Genomic DNA, 21,569 nt, shown 5'->3' with positions numbered 1-21,569 from the left:
CTCACCAAGGCCAGCTGGCCTGGGTTTGAAAAAGCCTGGGTTAAAACCGGTCTCGCTGAACATAGCGGACAATGAGGACTACTGAGACCTCAAGAACAATGGCAATGGGTTTTTGATCCTACTGTACCTATTGGTTTCGTGGGAGCCTATGCAGTTTCGTGGATGCTCACCTTACTAGACCTGGATGGAGGTGGGTGGTCCTTGGACTTCCCACAGGGCAGGGAACCCTGATTGCTCTTTGGGCTGACGAGGGAGGGGGACTTGATTGGTGGAGGGGGAGGGAAAGGGGAGGCGGCGGTGGGGAAGAGACAGAAATCTTTAATAAATAAATAAATAAAAAGTAAAAAAAAAACAAATTTCTTCTACAAAGGTTTTACGCTTTCTAAGTTACAGATGTGACTTTTCTCAATGATGGACTGTGACCTGTGAGAAAATAAACACATTCTTTATCAAGCTGAATTTGGTTGTCGTCTTTATTACCACAATAGAAAACATACTAGGAAAACTGTGTCAAGCATTGGCCAGTGGAACTAAAACACTCCTTATGGAAGAACTAGTAGTTTCTTATTGCAATGGATTGCATTTATAGTGCATAAATAATTACCATTAGCTCCATCAAAAGTCAGTCTCTGAAGAAATCTGGGAGAAGAAAAATTAGGAAGCCCAATGGAAAAGGATTCTGAGATTGAAAAGGCATAGTAGGAAAAAAACAAATAGAAGGGACATAGTTTATGCCTTCAATATTGATTAAAGTTATTAATTAAGATTAATAAATTTAGAATTAATTAATAATAAATTAAATAATACTTAATTACGAATAAACTTTTTAAGGCCATAGGGAAGCTACAATAACCCCATGCACATGTACACACAGACTCATTTCCACAATTGTTTTTTTTATATGTAGTGCTTTCTTGGGTTAGAATATAGAGCCCCAAACAGGCTAGTCAAGTCGTCTACAAATGAACTATGTGCCTAGCTCATTAATCTCTTCATATCCGTGGAACTAGCATGATATGGTTAAGTTTGCCTGCTTGTCTTCCTCAAAATAGTACTACACCATACTCGGTTTAGCTTATTCCTGGCTCAGCAGTTAAGCACACTGATTGCTTCTCCAGAAGAGTCCTGCGTTTGATTCCCATCACCCATATGAAAACTTATAACCAAAGCCCATGATATCTGACACCTTCTTTTAGGGGATCTGCACACAAATAGTGCACGGATATATGCAGAAAAGACATACATGCATACAAATAAGTATTGAGCAGTTCTTCTGAGTATGGCACCACTAACTTCCACAGCTGTCTGCACTGATGGCCACAATGCCAGCATTTGGACGGTACCATAACTGATATATTAGTCACCTTAAGGCAAGTGAGTATAAACAGGATTTTGTTAAAAAGATTTGAGATGATAATGGGGGCCACATTGGACTGACCTAGAAAATGATCTTAATTATGGGCTAACGCTCAGGTGAAAGACGGGGTTACAACTAGGTCTTTGTCAAGAATTCTCTTAACCTCTTTCTTTTTAAAAGCTAATTAAATGGAAGTGCTATTGAATCTGACACTAAATATGCTGGGGAAAAAACGAAAATCATAGTCATAAAAAGGGACTGATAAGAAGCCTGTGTAGAAGATAATTTTAACTAAGGAATTTAGGACAAACAAAACTCACATTTCATAAAATGAACAAAATTGTTTTGCTGTGAGTGTAGTCGAGTAATAATAGGATGGGAGCACAATTCAACAGACAAAGGGTAGCTTCACATTTTTCTCACTAATTGCCCATACAAGTGCAGTGAGAACAAAATTTTCATGTAACTGCTTTTTAGACCAGATATTCTCTTTGTTACAAATATGTTTTCTTTCTTTTGGAAGATGTCTACATCAAGGAACACATTATAAGAAGTAAAACTTAATTTCCTAATTGGATACATATTTCTTCCCCTTGTTTCATTTATGAATTTGTAGTATCATATCCCTATAAAATGGGGTATTATATTAACTTCATGATTTGATCAGTCAATTAATAGATAATTTCCTTAATTATTGTTTTGAGAACTTACATTAAAATGAATACAGAATATACTAAGGAAGGTTGAAATAAACTAAGTACTGCTAAGAAGCATTATTGTTTGCTTACATTTTAATCAAAATGCTTAAATATAAGTAGAAATGCATATATACACAGATCTGAAGGCTAGATAATGTCAAATGATATTAGTTTAATGGAAAAAAATTCTGCCTAGTGAATTTTCAGTCTTTGGGAAGCAGGTATGATTTTGCTTTGTTGATCACCCATAGCCCAATAATTACATTCTGATTGGTGGATAAAAACCATCAAGTGTTAAAGTTATTCCTGCAGCAAAGTCAATAGAAGGTAAGTATCGAGAAAGCTGAAGAGCTCATGTATAACCATAGGGGACTAAGCAGAAGATTAGCTAGTGTAAACAGCTTCAGCTAACAATTACAAACATACACTGAATATGAGTTCCTCAATGGGAACACTGGAAATGAAAGACAGGGAGAAGCAACCTTTAAAAACTTGTTAGGAGGGAGAAAACATGCCTCATTTGCTGAACATAATCCCTGCTATCCTAGTCACAAGAGTGGCCTTTCACGTAGACACAAAATACAGTTTCTGAAACTGTATAGATCCTTCTTACTAGAATTCTAGTAAGTCTCAAATTCTTAAAGTCATTGAGAATTGACAGAGGGGTGAGGAAGAGGAATTCAGATGTGAAGTTGATAATTCAGAGATCATTTGGAGACTCAGTGGAACTGTGCTTCAAAACAACAAACTGCCAGAGTAGACTACATGGCAAAACAGCACAAACAGGCTTGGGTCAATTTAGTAAATAAAGTGAAAATATATTTGTCAGTATATAAGTAATTAACAAGCACAATCATTTTTAAATTAATATCAAAAGCAAAGGAAACCCAGGAAAAATTTAAACAAATGTACTTGTAGAGCAGCAAACTCTGAATATTTGTGCTGAGAATTTTTAAATAATATGTTTTATTTTCACTGTATTGTCCTATGAATAAGAAAGGCAGATGCAAAATTACCTCCACTCTTTGTAGACTGACTCTTGTTCTGTTTTCTCTCCTTTCTTCTATTCAGTTACTTTTGCATTTAGGAAGAAAAAGCCTGAGATGTAGCTTTTACACAACGAAGAAAATATTTTCTTTTCTTTTACTATATATACAGGAAAATTTATGAGGAGGAAATGTGGCACAAGAATAAGACTGTTTTTTTTTCCTCTTCTCAGATTGGTTAGCTTGCATGTGCTGTGGAGGGGAGAACATGATTTTGGTACTTGGGGGATGATGTGTGGCTGTGGGATTTGAAGAAACACACCCGAACTTTTGACTTTGAAGTTTGTTTCCTTGGCTTTTATGATACTTAAAGTCTTACCACACTGTTGAGTTTCCTTACCTATGCACCTGTATTTACTTTTGTCACGAATTGCTTATAATCTACTTTTTTACCACACATCTTATTTTAGAACAATGTAACACATTTTTAATAACACTATCAAAGAAAAGGTGAAAGTTGTACATGAGTAGCATCTCATTCTCCTGGACTCTTAGATCTTGTTTGCTCATTTGCCGTTAACTTACTTATTTTATTAATATAAGTGCCTACAATTTAAAATGTCTTGCCTTAGGTGGAAAAAAACTTCTTTTATGTTGTTTTGTCCACTTTATTTTCTATATTTTGAAGCCTTTTGTTTGCATTTATGATGTGTGTGTAGAGGTCAACTTTGTGGAAATTGTTGTGTTCTTCCCCCTATGACCTGGAATCTGAGGATCAAACTCAACCTGCTAGACTAACATGAGAAAGACTTTTACCTGATGATCAATCTTACTGGCCCAACACTTTTATTTTTTTAGGCTTTATCATATTTATTGTTGATTATCTTATAAAAATTTATGCGATTACTTTTCAGAAATATAAGGCATCTTTCTATGAGAGATGAAAAAATAGCAAAAAAAGTTGCTCCATTTTGGAAAAAAAAAGAGACTGATCTTTCAATAAGTAGATAAATATAAATGTCAGGATATGTGTATGAATCCGTATTGATTTAAAATGGTAATGGTGAGCCCAGTGCCACTTGTAATGAAAGAAAACTGGTAATAAGTAGCTTTCCTATGTTGTAAAACAGATGCGGAATTGGGATTCAGTCTAGTAATGCAGTCACCAGTAAACCTGGTAGGCGGGGAGAAAGTTCAAAAAGGAGGGAGAAAGGACGAAAATAAAAGAGGAAAGAACCAGCAGTGTAATGGTGAGGTTACACATGTGGCATCTGTGATCAAAATTTCTAAAACATGGTAGGTCTTTATATTTGTCCTGCATTATAATTTGGGCAAGAAAAATCAGGTGAGCATAAAAAGACAGAGATTGAAAATCTAAAATAATTATTTTGCAAAAATAAATATGATAGGCACTAGAAGTAAAATGTGAAGCTTTGTGGATAATTACACTTAGTCATCTGTGCAATGGAATAATTAAATGTGCGTATGAATACATCTTCTATCTTACAAATGGTGTTTCACACACCAAAACATGGGTCCTAATGGCTTTTCAGGTTTCATTTTTTCTGGGAATCATTCTGAATTTCTCTGAACATCACTTCAGGATTGCTCGATTTTTTTTCAGAATTGATGATCATTTGGGTAAAACTTAGAGTACAGTGAAAATGCAAACATGAACCTGTAAGTATAAATCTTTAGTTTATTTCTTCCATTCAACAGAGAAATAGGAAACAAATTTGACTGAAACGATGACATGAAAGGACATGATAACAAGTATGGACACTCTTGGAAAACAGGATAAATTTCTTCCTACCATCAACAAAATGCCAATTTTCCCTTGTCTGGAAATAGAGAGGTGATAAATTTTGTTACATATTCCAAAGCCATAGGAAACTAGCCATTCCTATGATGGCACCATGACGGGAATTTCTGAGTTATTTTGCCTTGGTTAAGGTTACCATCTATTTGTCCAAAATACTATCTCTGACTGCTTCTGAAAGTTTTTTTTATGTTGCTACCGTAAATTACAACAGTTTTGAATAACTCAAGCTAGCTACTATAACATGGCTGAGTGTCACACAATCACATGAGAGCTTAAGAGAACACATTCGGTTCCTCAACGACAGTCTTGGCCTCCTGAATGGCAACCTTACCCCTGATCGCTAGCTTCCTGTCTGCTGTGCAGATTTTAAACTAATCACACCTCTAATAGTACAGGAGCCAATTCTGTATAAGTGGCCATTTTCTCTTTCACCTGCCCTTCTAGCCTATCTGCTCTTTCTCTGGACAAACTGATGAAATACAAATCCATGAGGCAGCTTTGTGCAGACTTGAGTGCTTAGTGTTTGGACATATGTGTTGATGCTGGCCTTTCATTGGAGCTAGAGTCTCCCTAAGGCCAGAGAAGTGCTTATCTTTTTTTATTATGGAGTTTTTATTAGGAGTTCTGTGACCATACTAAATTTGATATTTTACACTTAAATTATAAGCAAACTTATATAAATTTAAATTACATAAAATTTATACCTAATAGTAAATATATGACTAATTATGATATAGAGAATCAGCAATGATTTATTAATACTTTGGGTTCTTTTACCCCAATTTTAGTATTATATGTATTTATAGCTATTTTTATATCTTAGAAAAATTGAGGATTTTATATTAAATTGGCAAGTGCTTACAGATATAAAATGTTCTGCGTATCAAGGAAAGTACATCTCTGACACACAAAACCAAGACTTCTCCTTTGTTATGTGAGGTTTATACTCCTTCACCCTTTTAAGAGGTTCTGCATTTTAGAGTCTTGTGACCAATTTATTAATCACAGTCCTTGTACTGTCCAGTTTCTGACTAGAATGTACCTTATATCAACAAGTCTTTCTGAATTTCCCCAGCTGAAAACAGTCTCTACCAGTTTATTTCTTTTTATCTGTACCTATCTCAACTTAAATTCAATTTCAAGTTTTAATTAAGCCCAGGTTCATATCTAAGAGGCTTCCATTGTTGTCTTCTTCAATTCAGCAAACAAATGAAAAGATCACAGTAACTAAACTGTCAAACATTGCTTGCTGAACAAGTTATCAAATTAATATGCATGATACATTGTGAAATTTGCAAGCACCATTCACAGAAATAAACAGACCCCAGAGCCAAAAGATTCACATTTGAATCAAGGATTCATGAGGATTTATTGATTATCTTTCATTGTATTGTCACACGACCTCCATGAAAATTTGAGAAAATAAGGCCATCAAAATATTTTACTTATTGTGATATTCTCAAGAAGCTTTAGTTTTTACAATAATTTAGCAAATTATATTTTATATCTGTGAAATGTTTACTAACACTTATATAATATGGGTTCACTATCCATCTCTCTGCCTGTGTTTATCTTTCTTTTAGTTTACTGCTGACCATGGTTTAATTTAGACTTTTATTTTAGTCATGTGATCGGGAAGTTTGAGTAAATGTTAATATGAATGTAGACAGACAAGATCAGGATCCATCCAACTACACAATAAAGTTTTGCTTCTGTATCAATTGCTTAGGACAATTATGCCTTTTGCATTTTTTCCATTCCAAAAGCAAATAGAACCCCACCTCCAATACTGCATTAACCAATAATTATAAGTGTAAGATGAGGTACACAGCTGCAATATGCAATTTTGGTTACTGTAGTAATATACATTTATGGTTTTCCTGACTACCTTATAAATCAGAGTAGCACACTTTTCACATTTATTCCTTTTGTTGGTTAAATTTCAAGGAGACAGTAAAATTGTCATGTCATGTCAGCCTCAAGTATTAAATGTACTGTTCCTCTCTCAAAACATTTCTTCTAGAAGGTATTGTACTTGTTCTGAGTCAATAGAAATTCAATTTCAAGGTTTTTTTCTTATTTTTTATGCAGATGATTATAACCTTTAAATAGGAACATGAAGTACAAGAACAGAGTTTGATCATTTTCTGGAAATTACTCTACTATGAATGAGTAAACAAAATTGGATTTTTTGATTACAAGTAAAATGGCACAGACTTTAATAACCTTCTTATCTCAGTAAGACATTTATTAAGGATTAGCAGTTTAAAGGGGCTTGGGACTATAGCTCCTGCGAGGCTTTGTGAAGGACAACTTATCAAGAAATGTGCTCTGCATTTCTTTCTTTTGATCATAGATTAATTGTGAGTAAATCCTTTCACTTTTTTTAAAAAATATTTTATCTTTAGGGAAATTTGACCTGTTAGAAATCATAATCCCTCCAACAGCTGTGAGCACATTAGAATTATGTATTATAAAACACATTTCTGTGCAGAACATATGGCTGTGCAGGCAGAAAGATCTGTATTTGTGGCCCAGCTTTGGAATTAATACGTTCCTTGAGCTGCTGAATGGTGTTCATGATGTTTGCAAAATTCTATTACTAGAAATATAATTCTCAAATGCTGCTTCTGATGCTATCATAGGAATTTGAAATTAAGTATGCTTAAGTGTCATGATGCTCTTTATACTAGCCATTGTTCATTTTTTCCAAGACCACAATCCTGCCTACTTTCTTATGAAATTTCTGCTATATTTCCCCTATTCAAATATATGATTTGACTCAGCTGAACAACATTGGTTATACTCTCTTTCCAACCTGTACAGACCCTTCTCTCTGTTCATATTTATTGTTACAAAATAACTTTCTATCATTGGCAAAGTCAATGTTGGGCTTAAAGGAGTTAATCATTTGAATAAGTAGAGAGGACATTTAAATAAATCTCACTTATCTCCAATATTTCTTAAGTGCCATTGGTCCTGACAAGGAAGTAAGAAAAGGTGTTAAAGAGAAAATATGTCCATGTATTTTCCATAAGATTCAAGCATCAGTCAGGTCAGTAACATTAGACTTACTAAACAAATACAGAGATTATGTAGCATGCCGCTGATAATATTCATTAAATAATTAAGAATCTATGCCACAAGTGTGTGATAAAACGAAGCTTCCTTCTCAATTTATCTCTATATTCCAGTAACCAAATAATAAATATTCTTGCAGCAATCTAGGATTTGATCCAACTTCCCTACTGATAAGTGGAATCTCAGACTGTTTACTCATTAGTCTCCCTGGCTTAAAAAATAGATACTAAATATTCATTAACCAAACTCACAGTCATGCTTCCATTTCTTTTGGTAAATATTTCCTTTCAGGCCAATTGACCAATTGCAAGTATCACATCAAGAAAGACAATTCAATCTTCTCTGCTACGTGTAGCCAATATAGTACTTCATAATTTTAAACATTTTTCCTTCCTCTTTTAATGTCTAAGTTAAACATGCAAGCAAACAGTCACATAAAGACGACTTTTTTTTCAGTTCCTTTATTCTATACCACATATTATTGTTCTTCCCTTAAGTTTTGTGGAAAGTTTTAATGCTTATAAGATTGTAGGCATTCCAGCAGGACACAGACGTGGGTAATACTTGATCTCAGGCCTCTTTCTTAACTGCACGACTTGCTCCTTTCTGTGAACAGAGTTTTGAGACCTAGGTCGTTGCTATGAGAACTGGAATATGAATGCAAGGTTTAGCTTTGTAAATGTCCATTGGAAATTATGATCTCTAATATGGGGAAGAGTTCTTTACCTTTCATCATTTGATATTTTTGGAAAACATTTATTAATGTGACATTTACTTCACAAAGTGTTGGAAGGTTTTAACAACAGGATAGCATACAGAACCATTATTGTGATCTTTACCACATTATAATTGTTTAGCTGGTTCCTTTTGTGGTCGATATGAGACATTAAACACTACTGTCCAGATATTTAACACTGCTGTCTTGAAATGATGGGAATCTAATACTCAGACTAAAGACATTTTTAGTGGTTTTAGATAATTTGATGGATATTTACCCTTTGATTTTGGACATGTTGATGGAGGTATATTGTAAATATCATCAAATTTATTAATGTTAACAATAAAACAGTTACTAATTGCTAAAATTGATGAATTATGAAACTTAAAAACAGCATAAAGGGTTAAAGGAGAGAAGGCATCTAGAATTTCTGAATTTCGTTTTATATGAGTCACTTGAAATAATTTGAAAAGAAGTTTAAAGTACCAGAATTATTTTCTTCCCAAGAATGAATCTAATTGCTATCAAGTTATAGGAAATTTGCACTAAAAATTTCAATTTCTAAGGAAAACATCTAAAATGCATTATTAATGTCATTATCTTTCAATCTTGTAGGAGTATACCATAGATATAATTTTTGCCCAAACCTGGTTTGACAGCCGCTTAAAGTTCAATAGCACCATGAAAGTGCTTATGCTTAACAGCAACATGGTGGGGAAAATCTGGATTCCTGACACATTCTTCAGAAACTCAAGAAAATCTGATGCCCATTGGATAACAACACCTAATCGCCTGCTGCGGATTTGGAGTGATGGAAGAGTTCTATACACTCTACGGTAATATTTATACAAACTGAGGTTGTATTTTCAGCTCTTAAAAAGCCTTCTTCACACCAGCAAAGTAGGACATAGAGGCACCTTTCATTTGATAAAATCTAACATGGCGAACTATTTGGTGATACATTTTTATATTCGGAGTTACTATCAAACGAAAGGACGGGAAAAATATTTGGTCTTCCTACTTGGAAGCAAGAAAGGTTTTAACTCATATTTTAAATTTTATGCATTTATTAATTTGATGATGCTTTAAATATTTTATTTTGTATGTACATAAATTTTGTTTGCTTTTTCACTACACACATACCTTGTGAAAACCAGAAGAGAAACTTGGATCCCCTGAAACTGGAGTCACAGATGGTTGTGAGTCACTCTGTGGGTACTGGGAACCAAAACAGGTCCTCTGCAAGATCAGTGAGTGTTTAAATCCTGATTCTACTCAGCCATGGTTAATATTTATAAGTGTATAATTTAAATTCCTGTGATTTTTTCCTTGTAATTTATTATTATTATTTTGATTTTTAGCACTGTTGTGAAACATCACCATTAAATGATTAATCCTTGAGTTCAAATCTACCTAATTTATCCCTGTCAAAATATATGCTTATTAAAAATTACTACCTTGTTTTTACTTTTTAAATTTTATTTAGAGTTACATTTCTCCCTTTTTTATCCACTCTCCAAACCTTTCCATCTAAATCTCCCAGTTCTCCTCCAAATACTAGGCTTCTTTCTTTACTAATTGTTATTGCATACATATATTTGTGTGTGTCTCTATGTATATGTGTATATAAATATACATATACACTTTTTAAATATAGCATGCTCAGTATATATAGTGTTATATATGTTTTTAGGGATAAGCACTTGGCATTGGACAACCAATGAGTGTAATGTTTTCTGGGAAGAAAAACTCTCATGCACCCATCTTTTCCTTGTTGTCTCTAGGTCTTTGTGTTTTCTATTTCTAATTTGGCATGTTCAGTGGTGTCATCCTTGAAGATTGTCATGCTAAATTCAGAGAAAAAAATATTCATAGCCTTGTATAATGTATTACTTATTGTGTGGCTTTTAACATATTAATTTCATAGATATACTCTATATATTTATATATATATATAATTCATGAAACTACAGAAGCTTTATTTTTAATACAAATGCAGAGATTGACATATACAAAGTAGATACTTAGTTGTCTGAAGAAATGTTTGAATTTCATACTCAGTAGTGAATGATGTAATATTTAGTATTAAATTTAAGGTTATCTTTGTATTTTATTAGACTATAGTCCATTATAGGTTGCCCAAATGATGTTTTAAAATCAGATGAGTAGTTTTTAAAGACTTGAACAACTCTTCTTTGTGCAATACTTATTTTTTTCTTCTAAATAGATTAACAATTAATGCAGAATGCTATCTTCAACTTCATAACTTTCCTATGGATGAACATTCCTGTCCACTGGAATTTTCAAGCTGTAAGTGAAAGAAATGATAATCCTACAAATTTGGGCTTAAAAACACTTTATTAGCTTATAGAATGAAATAAAATGTGATCTTAGAAATATGTTGATTATGATTCCACTTTTAAGTTTAATAAATGTAAGTACTACATTTGTTTATTGATTTTAAATTTTAAAAAATGAAAGTTTTTAGTAAATATGCATATTGCAAAATAATCTTTTTAACTCAGTTTTATTTCAATGCCTTTTACTTTAATTTTCTACTTTGTTTTGTTGAAAATTGATTTTTCTGCATTGTATTCTAATTACAATTCTGATTTTCTCAACTCCTCCTAAGTGCTTTCTACCTCCAGTCCTACTTGAGTCACACCCATTCTGTCTCCTCCTGGAAAACAAACAGGTGTCTAAAGAATAACAGAAAAAGATAAAATGAATAAACTGGAGTAGAAAAAGTAAACTAACATTCCCTTTTCTCATTCTAAGTACTCATATGGGCTGTGGATCTAGGCTTGCATTCATTCAAATAATTTTACACAACTAGAATAAAAAACTCTTTGAAACCATATCAATCTTCCTGATGCAATATTTCACTTTATTAGATTTTAAAGTAGGTTTCAAAACTGGTTGAGGAAAAAGTGTTTGCTTTTATAAATGATTTCAAATAGGAAAGGATTTTAGCCACTGGAATTCACATAAGAAATTATAAGCAGAAAGGTAGGCTTACAATCAACTCAGATATGAGTATATTTTGAAAACACATTGAATTCCTGTGTTGATTTTGACAATATTTTTGGGATTAACTAGTAACTACCAGGTCACAGTAATTCTAGTACACGAGAGTCTGAGATGGTTCCCAAGTTCCAGGTAAATAATAATAGAGACAATCTGAGATTTATGAATCAAGACATTAGGACAACATCAAACTTCCTCTCTCTCAAAACTACTCAGTGCAAAAACAAAACTCATACTTGTGATCATCATAAGTGCTATATAATTCTTTAAAGCACACATGTACCACACACACACACACACACACACACACACACACACACACACACTTCAGTTAGTATTTTCTGTATTTGACAAACTTTATAGTATTGAATGAGAGAAGGATCACCAATACTCATTGTTTGGATGGTGTTGGTATTGCAATGATACTATTTTAAATTTTTCTAAACTACATATATTTTACTACAATTTTTTCTCCAGATGGATATCCTAAAAATGAAATTGAGTACAAGTGGAAAAAGCCCTCTGTGGAAGTGGCTGATCCTAAGTACTGGAGGTTATACCAGTTTGCATTTGTAGGATTACGAAATTCAACTGAAATTTCTCACACAATCTCTGGTAAGGAGGAAACAGAAGCTGACATTGGTATAGAAAGCAGAATGTAGATTTTTCTATGTTTTACTCACTATCTAACATATCTATTTCTTATAGGAGATTATATTATTATGACAATCTTCTTTGACCTGAGCAGGCGGATGGGCTATTTCACCATCCAGACCTACATCCCTTGCATTCTAACAGTTGTTCTTTCTTGGGTTTCCTTTTGGATCAATAAAGATGCAGTACCAGCCAGAACATCACTGGGTAAGACTGTGCTGCTATAGCACAAGCTCTTAAAGATTAATAAATAAAACTTCATTGATGCATATTTTAGAAATATCCTCTAGACTATAATGAGGTAATAATGGATAAAAAATTTAGTATTATACAAAATTGAAAGGACTTCAAATAGTATAGGATTTTACATAGTAAAGAACTTGGAATTAGAAAATTCATATTTTTCCCGTAAACAGGACTAAATATTTACACACACACACACACACAATGTCTGTGTGTTTAAGAATTAACACATAAAAAGCAGAGAAGGGAAACTACCTGAGTCTCATTTGATAGATATTTTAATTGCTTTACAATGAATATTGACGACGTTTTAGCAGGATGACAAATCATCAGAGTTTAATTTACTGGTTAATACTGGAATTGCAAATTGATGGCCAGCTGTTCCAAAAGACAGATATCTAGATAGAATAAGAGCTTCCTGATTTCTAAAACATCAAAAGCAGTGAAACCAATCTGTTCCTTTTAGAGTTTCTTATACAATGCCAATGTTTACAAGAGTAATTTCTGCTTTATCCTTTAAAAGGTTGATGATGATCTTTCTATAATTGTGTACCATAATGATCACAATATATAGTAAACAAATGGCTGATTTTATACATGTTTTAAGAAAGTGACAATCTATAGTCTCTTTAATATTGTGCAAGAAAAGCTTATTAATAATTGATTCATATTCAGGATAAAGATTCAGTCACATCGTGATTATAATTTTATCTAAAAATGTAAAGTTAGATGAGTTTTATTTTTAATGATTAATAGGTTTTCCTGTAGTTTCTATGATAGCTGGGAAAAAAGTTCATTCAATTACCATAGTAGATTTAATAGTACATAAATAGGTCAGTAGTAGATTCTGAAATAAGTATCAGAAGAAAAATATGGAGTCCTACCATAAGTATAGAGTAGGTGAGTGAACAAAATCTATCTATCTACATATATATATATATATATATATATTATTTACCCTATCCTTTAAGATATTTTATGTTTCTTATTAAAAGATGTATTGAAGCTTATTTGTATTATAATAAAATTTTAGCTTAGGAACCGGGGATACTGATGATAATAATCTTTAGGCATGAGATGAGAATAAATCATCATCCTCTTTTTCTTAAGATCACACAGCAAAAAATATGAATGTAAGAAGTGGAGATTTAGAATTGAACTTAAATTTACCTCCATTCTTTAAGATCTCCACATTTGTATTATTATTTCTTTCTAACACTAATTATCCACGAGAGAAAAATGATGAGGTTTTCTGAGAATAATTTCAGCATATTCTAGTGGGCACATGGGAAAAAATGATCCCCATTGCTCCCCCTTTACTAAAGATTTTTTGTAGCCATTTATTTAAATTAAATTAAAGATCTTTCCACTATATTCGTATTTACAAATAAATATTTATTTAGCATTATACTTAGCATATTTAAAAATCTTAAACATTCAATTCACAGAGCTATGGTTGTGGCAATAAAGAATAAGAATGGAGTTGGGGCTAGCTGGAGAGGTAACTTGGTGGTTTGGAGCACATGCTGCTCTTGTAAGGAGCCAGGTTTGGTTTCTGGCACACATATGGTGACTCACAGCCATCTATAATTATACTTCCAGGGGTTTCAATCCTGTCTTGCAGCTTCTTGCAATGTATCCATGTGGCACATATACAAATATGATTATTTAAGAGCTTTTGTGTATGAGTATATAAGCACTTAAATAATCATATTTGTAGAAGAATGAAAATGGCTGTGATTCCAACACAAAAAAATATAGAGCTTCTTCTCATTTAGATGACTTAAGACTAACAGTGGTGAGAATAATAAGAAGACTGTTATATAAAGGGAGAGGTAAAGGAGTCCAAAGATGGACACATGGACTTGGCTCTGACATGTATCAGAATTGCACATACTAACATTTTAGAAATATAAAAATTCATTAAGTGTATTTGAAATGCAAAATATATTGTTATAATTCTGCATCCTTAAATTTGAAGTTTTTAAATTAAGTTTAAATTATCACAAAAGAAAATACTGCATTAATACATTAGTTTAGGCTACTCTTACTGAATGAGGCAAACAAAACACACACACACACACACAAAATAAACACAAAAAACCCTCCAATAACTGTTCCTTCAAGTAATTTGAAAAGTACTGCACAGGTTCATAAGTGCTCACGGTGGTGTCGTATACTGTGGAGAAAGGGATTCAGAGACAGCTGGTTTTTGGCCGTGTAGGGTGTATGTTTGGATTGTGACTTGAATTTCCATAGCCATCTCATATTTCAAGGTGGCTGCTGGCTTATGGTCATAGTATTGCAGTAGAAAGAAGAAGGGGGAATAACGCAAGGCATCTCTCACATTGTGGTGTCTTCTAGACTTTAATTCTTGGCTTAGTTCCCCTGGTACGATCTTACCTTCTGGTCACACTCTGCTTCAGAGAAGTGCCCAGTGAAATTGCACATTAAGAAAACCTCCTGTCAGCCCAGTGGTGGTGGCAAACACTTTAATTCCAGCACTCAGGTGGCAAAGACAGGAGGATCTCTGTGAGTTTGAGGCCAACCTGGTCTACAAGAGCTAGTTCCAGGACTTGCTCCAGAGAAACCCTGTCTCGAAAAGCCAAAAAAGAGAAAGAAAGAAAAAAGAAAACCTCCTGTCAACTAAAAATGTTTATTTTTTTAACCTTGGAGTGAATATTAGGAGCCAACCTGAAATCCATAGTAATTTGAATCATTAAACTTTCCTACACAAAGAACACAGTGAACATAATGTAGCCATGGTTACTAGTAATTCTTTCTGGCAATCATATCCTTTTGTCTTCATTGTTTATTTCAGCTGACATTATTGTTAAATTAGAAGAAAAGAATAAAAATGTTCTGCTAAATTGCTTGTAATCATCTATTATTTTCCCTTTTCTTCACAGGTATCACTACGGTCTTGACTATGACAACCCTCAGTACAATTGCCAGGAAATCTTTACCTAAGGTTTCTTACGTGACAGCAATGGATCTTTTTGTCTCTGTTTGTTTTATTTTTGTGTTTGCAGCACTGATGGAATATGGAACCTTGCATTATTTTACTAGCAACAATAAAGGGAAAACCACCAGAGACAGGAAGCATAAAAACAGAACTTCGGTATGTTTTATTTTTATTCCTTTTTAATAGTAATATTTTTGAGAATTTCATTCATGAATGTTGTATTTACATCACTCTCTCCCTTTCCCTTCTTCTCTCTCCTCTCTTCCTTCCAAATTCACAATCTCTTCTCTAATATTATCATTGCACTTACATACGTGTGGGATATAATAAGGTGTAAGAGGTGGGACCTTGTAGCATTCCTTGTGTTTGTTTTGGCTTATCAACTTGAATTGTCATGATGATCTTGTTAAGACAAGTAGGTTGTTAGTAATTCATAGGTGTATTTCCTTGTTATGTCCAGGGGCCATGGTCTTTTCAAAGATATCCTTAGCCACTGTCTAGTATAATGTTTCCGTCCCCTCTTCCATGAATTTCACTTAGCCTCAGGTTTAGGAGTTGTGCTGCACGTCACGTATATCACGTGGGCTTGGGTATACCGCAGTCACTCATTTTCCGAATTTTTACTATGTGTATCAATATAATGGTCTGCATCTCTTGCAAAAAGAAGTTTCTTTGATAAGCAGTGAGAGTTACTCTTATCTGTGGTTATGAGGATAGGTATTTTGAAAGTGGTTGGAAAGCTATCCACTGACATAAGAAGCTTCTTTGGCAAAAGTTGGGACCAGCCCAAATCTACAGATATAACTCCTTATAAGGCAGCTTGATAACATGACCATTAGCAGAACATCAATAGGATAGGTTTTTTTTTTTTTCTCTATTGTCTAATTCTTCCCTAGGCATGATTTTGATCTTGATTCCAATGCCCCTCCTATGAATCAGGTTGCAAGTCCAGGCAAGGGAGCAATTGTATAGATAGAATTATATTATTGTACAGTGTACAGATCAGGTTTATCAGGTCAGAAATAGAGCTACATAACATCACTGATATCCTTTCTTCCCCCCACAAGCTTGCATAACACTTTGCAATGCTATGCAAAATAGGTAGCAGGTAGTTTCCTGGTTAGCTCAGGAGTGATTTGTTTTATAAAAGTCACCAATGTATATGGTTTCTTCAGCAGCAGGATCTAGTTATGGTGAACAACCTAGAGCAATGGCAAAGTGCTGTATTGTTTGGGATGGTATTGAGACATCCCTAACCAGAACTCTTAGGGAGATAACCCCATTTTTCCAAGGTTTTCTTTTAACAACCCGTATCTTCTGTGAATAGTATTTTCCACTACTGCAGAGTACTTCTGTTCACATTCCTTTAAAAAATATTTTAAATTAGCTTACAAATTATTGGGTTTCATGGGTCTTCTTTGTACATTCTTAGTTTTGGTTAGTCCGTCATCTATACCTCTCCGCAAGTCTTTGTTTTAGTTACTGGTCTATTCCTGTGAAGAGACACCATGACTAATGTAATTTTTGTGAATGAAAACATTTAGTTGGGGGTTTGCTTAGAATTTCAGAGGATTACTCCATGCTTATCATGGCAGGGAGCAGACAGGTAAGGCACTGAAGCAGTAGCTGAGGGCTTTACATACTAATTAACAGTTATCAGACTCTCTCTCTCTCTCTCTCTCTCTCTCTCTCTGTCTCTCTCTCTCACACACACACACACACACACACACACACACACACACACAAACATACAGAGATGGAGAGACAGTCAGACAGAGACTTGGCCTAACATGTCCATTGTCTTTTCAAACAAAGCCACACTTACTAATCCTTTCTAAAAGTCCAACTGAGAAGTAAACATTCAAATCTATGAGTCTACGGGCCATTCTTATTGAAGCCACTACAATTTCCCATTCCCACTTAATCCTTTATTGTGTCTGTGTAACCTCATATTACTTGTTTTCTGTTATCCTCTCTTGCTGTATTTTTACTTGACTTATAAGATCATAGGTTCCCAATATGCTGTTCATGCATGCTTCGTTTTAGTTAAGTCTTCCCATGGGCCATATTGCCTACAATCCCCATTACTCCACTTAAGTACTTCAGTGTTTCTGCCCCAAGAATTCACCTTCTCTATTTTCATTACAAATGTATTCTTTCACACCTTCTCTAAATGCATCTCCCTCACCAAAAGCCCTCCTCATGTTTCCTAGTCTCCACATATGATGCATGTTACACATAGAGAGAAAAATAATTGAGGATGAATAAGCAAAATTTTTCTGTAGGGGACTATGTGACTTCAATGCAGAGCATCTTTAGTTTCATCATCGGCCTGCAAATTTCATCATCATTCTATTTTTTTTATAATTGAGTAATATCCCATTGCATATATGTACCACATTATTCACATTTCATGTGGCAGTTGACAGACATAAGGGTTGATTTCATTTTCTAACCACTGTGAATAAAGTAGCAATCCATATGACTGTGCAAGTATCTTTATTGCAAGCTATAAAGTGTTTTGAGCATATGTGTAAGAGTGATTTAAACTTGGACATCTGTAGATCTCTTTTTAACATTTGGAGAGGCCTGCCTCCCGGTTTTCTGAGTTGCTGAACTAGTTTATACTCTCATTAATAATATGTGATGCTGACAAACAAAACCCAAGATTATATGAGAGGGCCATTCATCAAGACCAAGAGCTTCATTCTAGAAATGCATTCATGGTTCAACAAATGTAAATGCCTTTGACAAAATTACAACATTTCTAAATGACAAAAGTTACAGAGATCTAGGATTGGGGGAGCATGCCTCAACATAATAAAGGTATGTATAGTAAAGATAAATAGCTAATATTCTTTTAAAGGAAGAAAATCTCATACCATTTCTACTTAGATCAGAGAAAAGACATGTGTTCTCATCATTTATATTCAATTAGTACAAGATTCATTAATGCTACATTCTTTGTCAAAAGTGTAATAGTATCTAAACTTATTTAAGATATATTTTTGAATCTGGTTATGGTTTTTCACAGCTGCTATCCCAGCACTAGAAAGGCAGAGGTAGGGAGACTGTTTTGCATGATGAGCTATTAATTAAGATATTGACTTAGTACAACAAAATAAAATATTAATAGATTTCTCTTTCACAAGTATCTGTGGATTTGCAAGAATGAGTGGCACCCATATTAACTCACTTTTAGAGAGTAAGATCTCTTTTAATGCTAAAGCCTACCAAGAGTAGAAAGTCATAGCTCTTACACTTTCTCTAGTTTCTGTAGAATTATATACTTTTAATCCACACCCAATCACAATGAGTAACTTACATATTGTATCAAATTATATGTTAAAATTGATTACAATAATTTGAATATATGTAACAACTAAATGATTGACTGTAATTTAAGTTTATAATAGCATTATAGCAACCTGAATGCAATATCTAACATTCATTGAGGGTTCCAGACAGATCTGAGCATTTCACATGCTTTCATTTGTGCTCAAAAATACCCTACAAATGCAAGTTCATCGACTTTCACAAGGCAGCTTTGTCAGTGATAGATCCAAGATTCATGCTCAGGTCTCTTTGTGAGCCGAGAGCTCCATTTTTTAAAGCCTTCATTTTAACATTTTATTCTGTTCTAAACACTTAGAAAAGTAGACTTTCATTTCACCAATATTGACAATGTGACAGTATGCTACAGATTTCAGTAAATACATTCAGAACAAATACTCAAATAAAAACAGTGCAAGACATCCATCCTTGACAAACAGCTTGTAAGGCTGCTATATTATGTTTACCATGAGACTCAAAAGATCAAATTTCTTTAAGTTTTGGGACTCAATGACTTTGTTCTATTTTTTTTGTTTTTATGATTTTTATTTTGGAAATGTGGATATATCTGAATTCTTTATTTTTCATAATATATTTTAAGAGTTAAGACTAGTAAATTTTGTATTTAGGTCCAATGATGTTCAATGTCAAAGAAGACTTTGCTAGATGTAAAGATCTGAGAATTTGCTTCAAACCACAGTTCTGTTACTGTTACAAATTCACAACAATTTAAAAGATCATGTTTATGATTTTATGAACAAAGTACAAAAGAATAATGATTTCCACTTGAATAATCGGTACTAGACTTATTAGATTTAAAATAAATTTTATTATCATGTGAATACAGATAATGTGGAGTGTGTTCTTACACGTACCAGAGCAAACATGAGGGGGTCAGATGAAAACACAGCAGGATAGGTTTCCTAATTACATCTTTATGTGGATTCCAGAAATCAAACTCATATTCTCATGTCAACAGGGTAAGGATTTCACCCACTGAGTCATTTTGGTTGCTTGTCCACTGATAAATTTTAAAGAAAGAAACTGAACGTTCTTACTATTTTTTATTCACCCAAACCAAACCTCTTCTCTGTTTTCCATCTCATTCTTTAGTCCTCATTTTAAAATGTAAATGCCCGCGCTTGTGTGTAGCAATTGTATTTGTTTTGTTGAAATATGAGTGGCAGGGCTGCGTCTCCAACACCCCGGCCGCTTGGCTAGCTCATGCCCGAAATAACAACACACAAACTGATTCATTTAAGAACTGCTTGGCCCATGAACTCTAACCCTTACAGGCTAATTCTCGCACCTGGACTAGCCCATTTCTAATGATGTGTGTAAGCACCCCAAGGTGCGCTTACCAGGAAGATTCTAGCCTAAGTCCATCGTGGGTTGCAGCTGCCTGGGAGAGCAGAGCATGGCGGCTGTCCAGTCCCTCTGGAAGCAGCGCAGAGTCTGACCTCACTTCCTTTTCCGCCCAGCATCCTATTCTGTTTCCTCCTCCCATCTATCTTTTAACCTATCAGGGCCAAGGAGTTCCTTTATTGCTTAACCAATGAAATAACAGATTGATATATGACACTCCCACATCATTGTTTTATTTAATTTTATTAACTTTTCTTAGAGATCTCAAGAATAAAACCAAATGACATTAACACACATGTAATATGTAATGCCATATGAGTTTTATAGTTTCTTTTATACAGATATGTAACCCAGGTGGATTACTAACTGAAACACACCTTATGGGTGTTTGAACAGCTAGCTACCCAGTGCAACCTCAAGTCATAAACTATAGAGCACAGCTCCAAGTGTCATGTTGACTCAGAGGAGCTGAAGCATAAAAATGGAAACTTAAAATTATGGTGTTTTTAAACATTAATTTATCAAAATATACTAAGAACTACCCAAAGTCTAGACATAATTTTACTACAGTTATTCAAGAAAAGAATCATGTTTAATCTGCTAAATTTAGCAACAGTCTCAGCAAATTAAATACTAAAAATGGAAAAGAAACAACAATGAGATGACAGCATTGACGTATTAAGTGGCAAATAGCAATAGTTCACAGTTGACATATTAATTGACTGGAGAGTGTAAAAATATTTTATAGACATTCAGTACAAGCTTTATGTGTCTTTCATGCTTCCTGAGATACATATTTCATTAGCTCTTACAACATTAAATGACAATTTGAAAAATTGAGACCAGCAATCAAATTTGTATACATGCTTGGTTTGTTTTCAGCCATCATGGCCTTACTCATCTAATGCACTGATATAGAGGATAGACAGCTCTGTCCATTTTGGCTCACGTTTTCCATAAAACATATTGTGGAATCTACATTTTCCATTTTTTCCAACCCAGACACACCTCCTGCAGCATGTATGCTTACACTGATTCTCATGTTTCAGATTACAACTACCCTTTCTCTCTCTCTTTCTCCTTCCATATGGGAGCATTCATTAAGAAGCTAGAAAATCTGAATAGTCTGGAGTCCATAATTTTCCCTCTCTATTGTTTATGATAGGAAATATAGAGTGCCTGAGTATGGATATGAATATATATGTATATATTCATATATATAATCATATTAATATATAGTCATATATTAAGAGATGACATTTGAGTAAAATATATTAAATAATGATATGCATTTAATAAAGATATCTTATACTTTTCACA

At 33.8% G+C, this 21,569-nt stretch overlaps 1 protein-coding gene across 1 annotated transcript in view; it reads left to right on the top strand.

The window, feature by feature from the left end:
• The window catches only part of Gabrg1 (gamma-aminobutyric acid type A receptor subunit gamma1), a 75,015-nt gene that overhangs the window by 46,207 nt on the left and 7,239 nt on the right, over nt 1-21,569 (top strand). Inside the window, exons 4-8 of the mRNA XM_050150026.1 lie at nt 9,278-9,498; nt 10,890-10,972; nt 12,167-12,304; nt 12,398-12,550; nt 15,496-15,707. Of these exons, the coding sequence (XP_050005983.1) occupies nt 9,278-9,498; nt 10,890-10,972; nt 12,167-12,304; nt 12,398-12,550; nt 15,496-15,707 (807 nt within the window). The remainder of the gene's footprint in view (nt 1-9,277; nt 9,499-10,889; nt 10,973-12,166; nt 12,305-12,397; nt 12,551-15,495; nt 15,708-21,569) is intronic.

The sequence above is a fragment of the Alexandromys fortis genome, unplaced genomic scaffold, assembly GCF_014885135.2.
Source record: "Alexandromys fortis isolate MF-2015 unplaced genomic scaffold, M_Fortis_MF-2015_v1.1 scaffold_0, whole genome shotgun sequence".
Taxonomy (NCBI): domain Eukaryota; kingdom Metazoa; phylum Chordata; class Mammalia; order Rodentia; family Cricetidae; genus Alexandromys; species Alexandromys fortis.
This window is presented reverse-complemented; position numbering and strand designations above follow the sequence as displayed.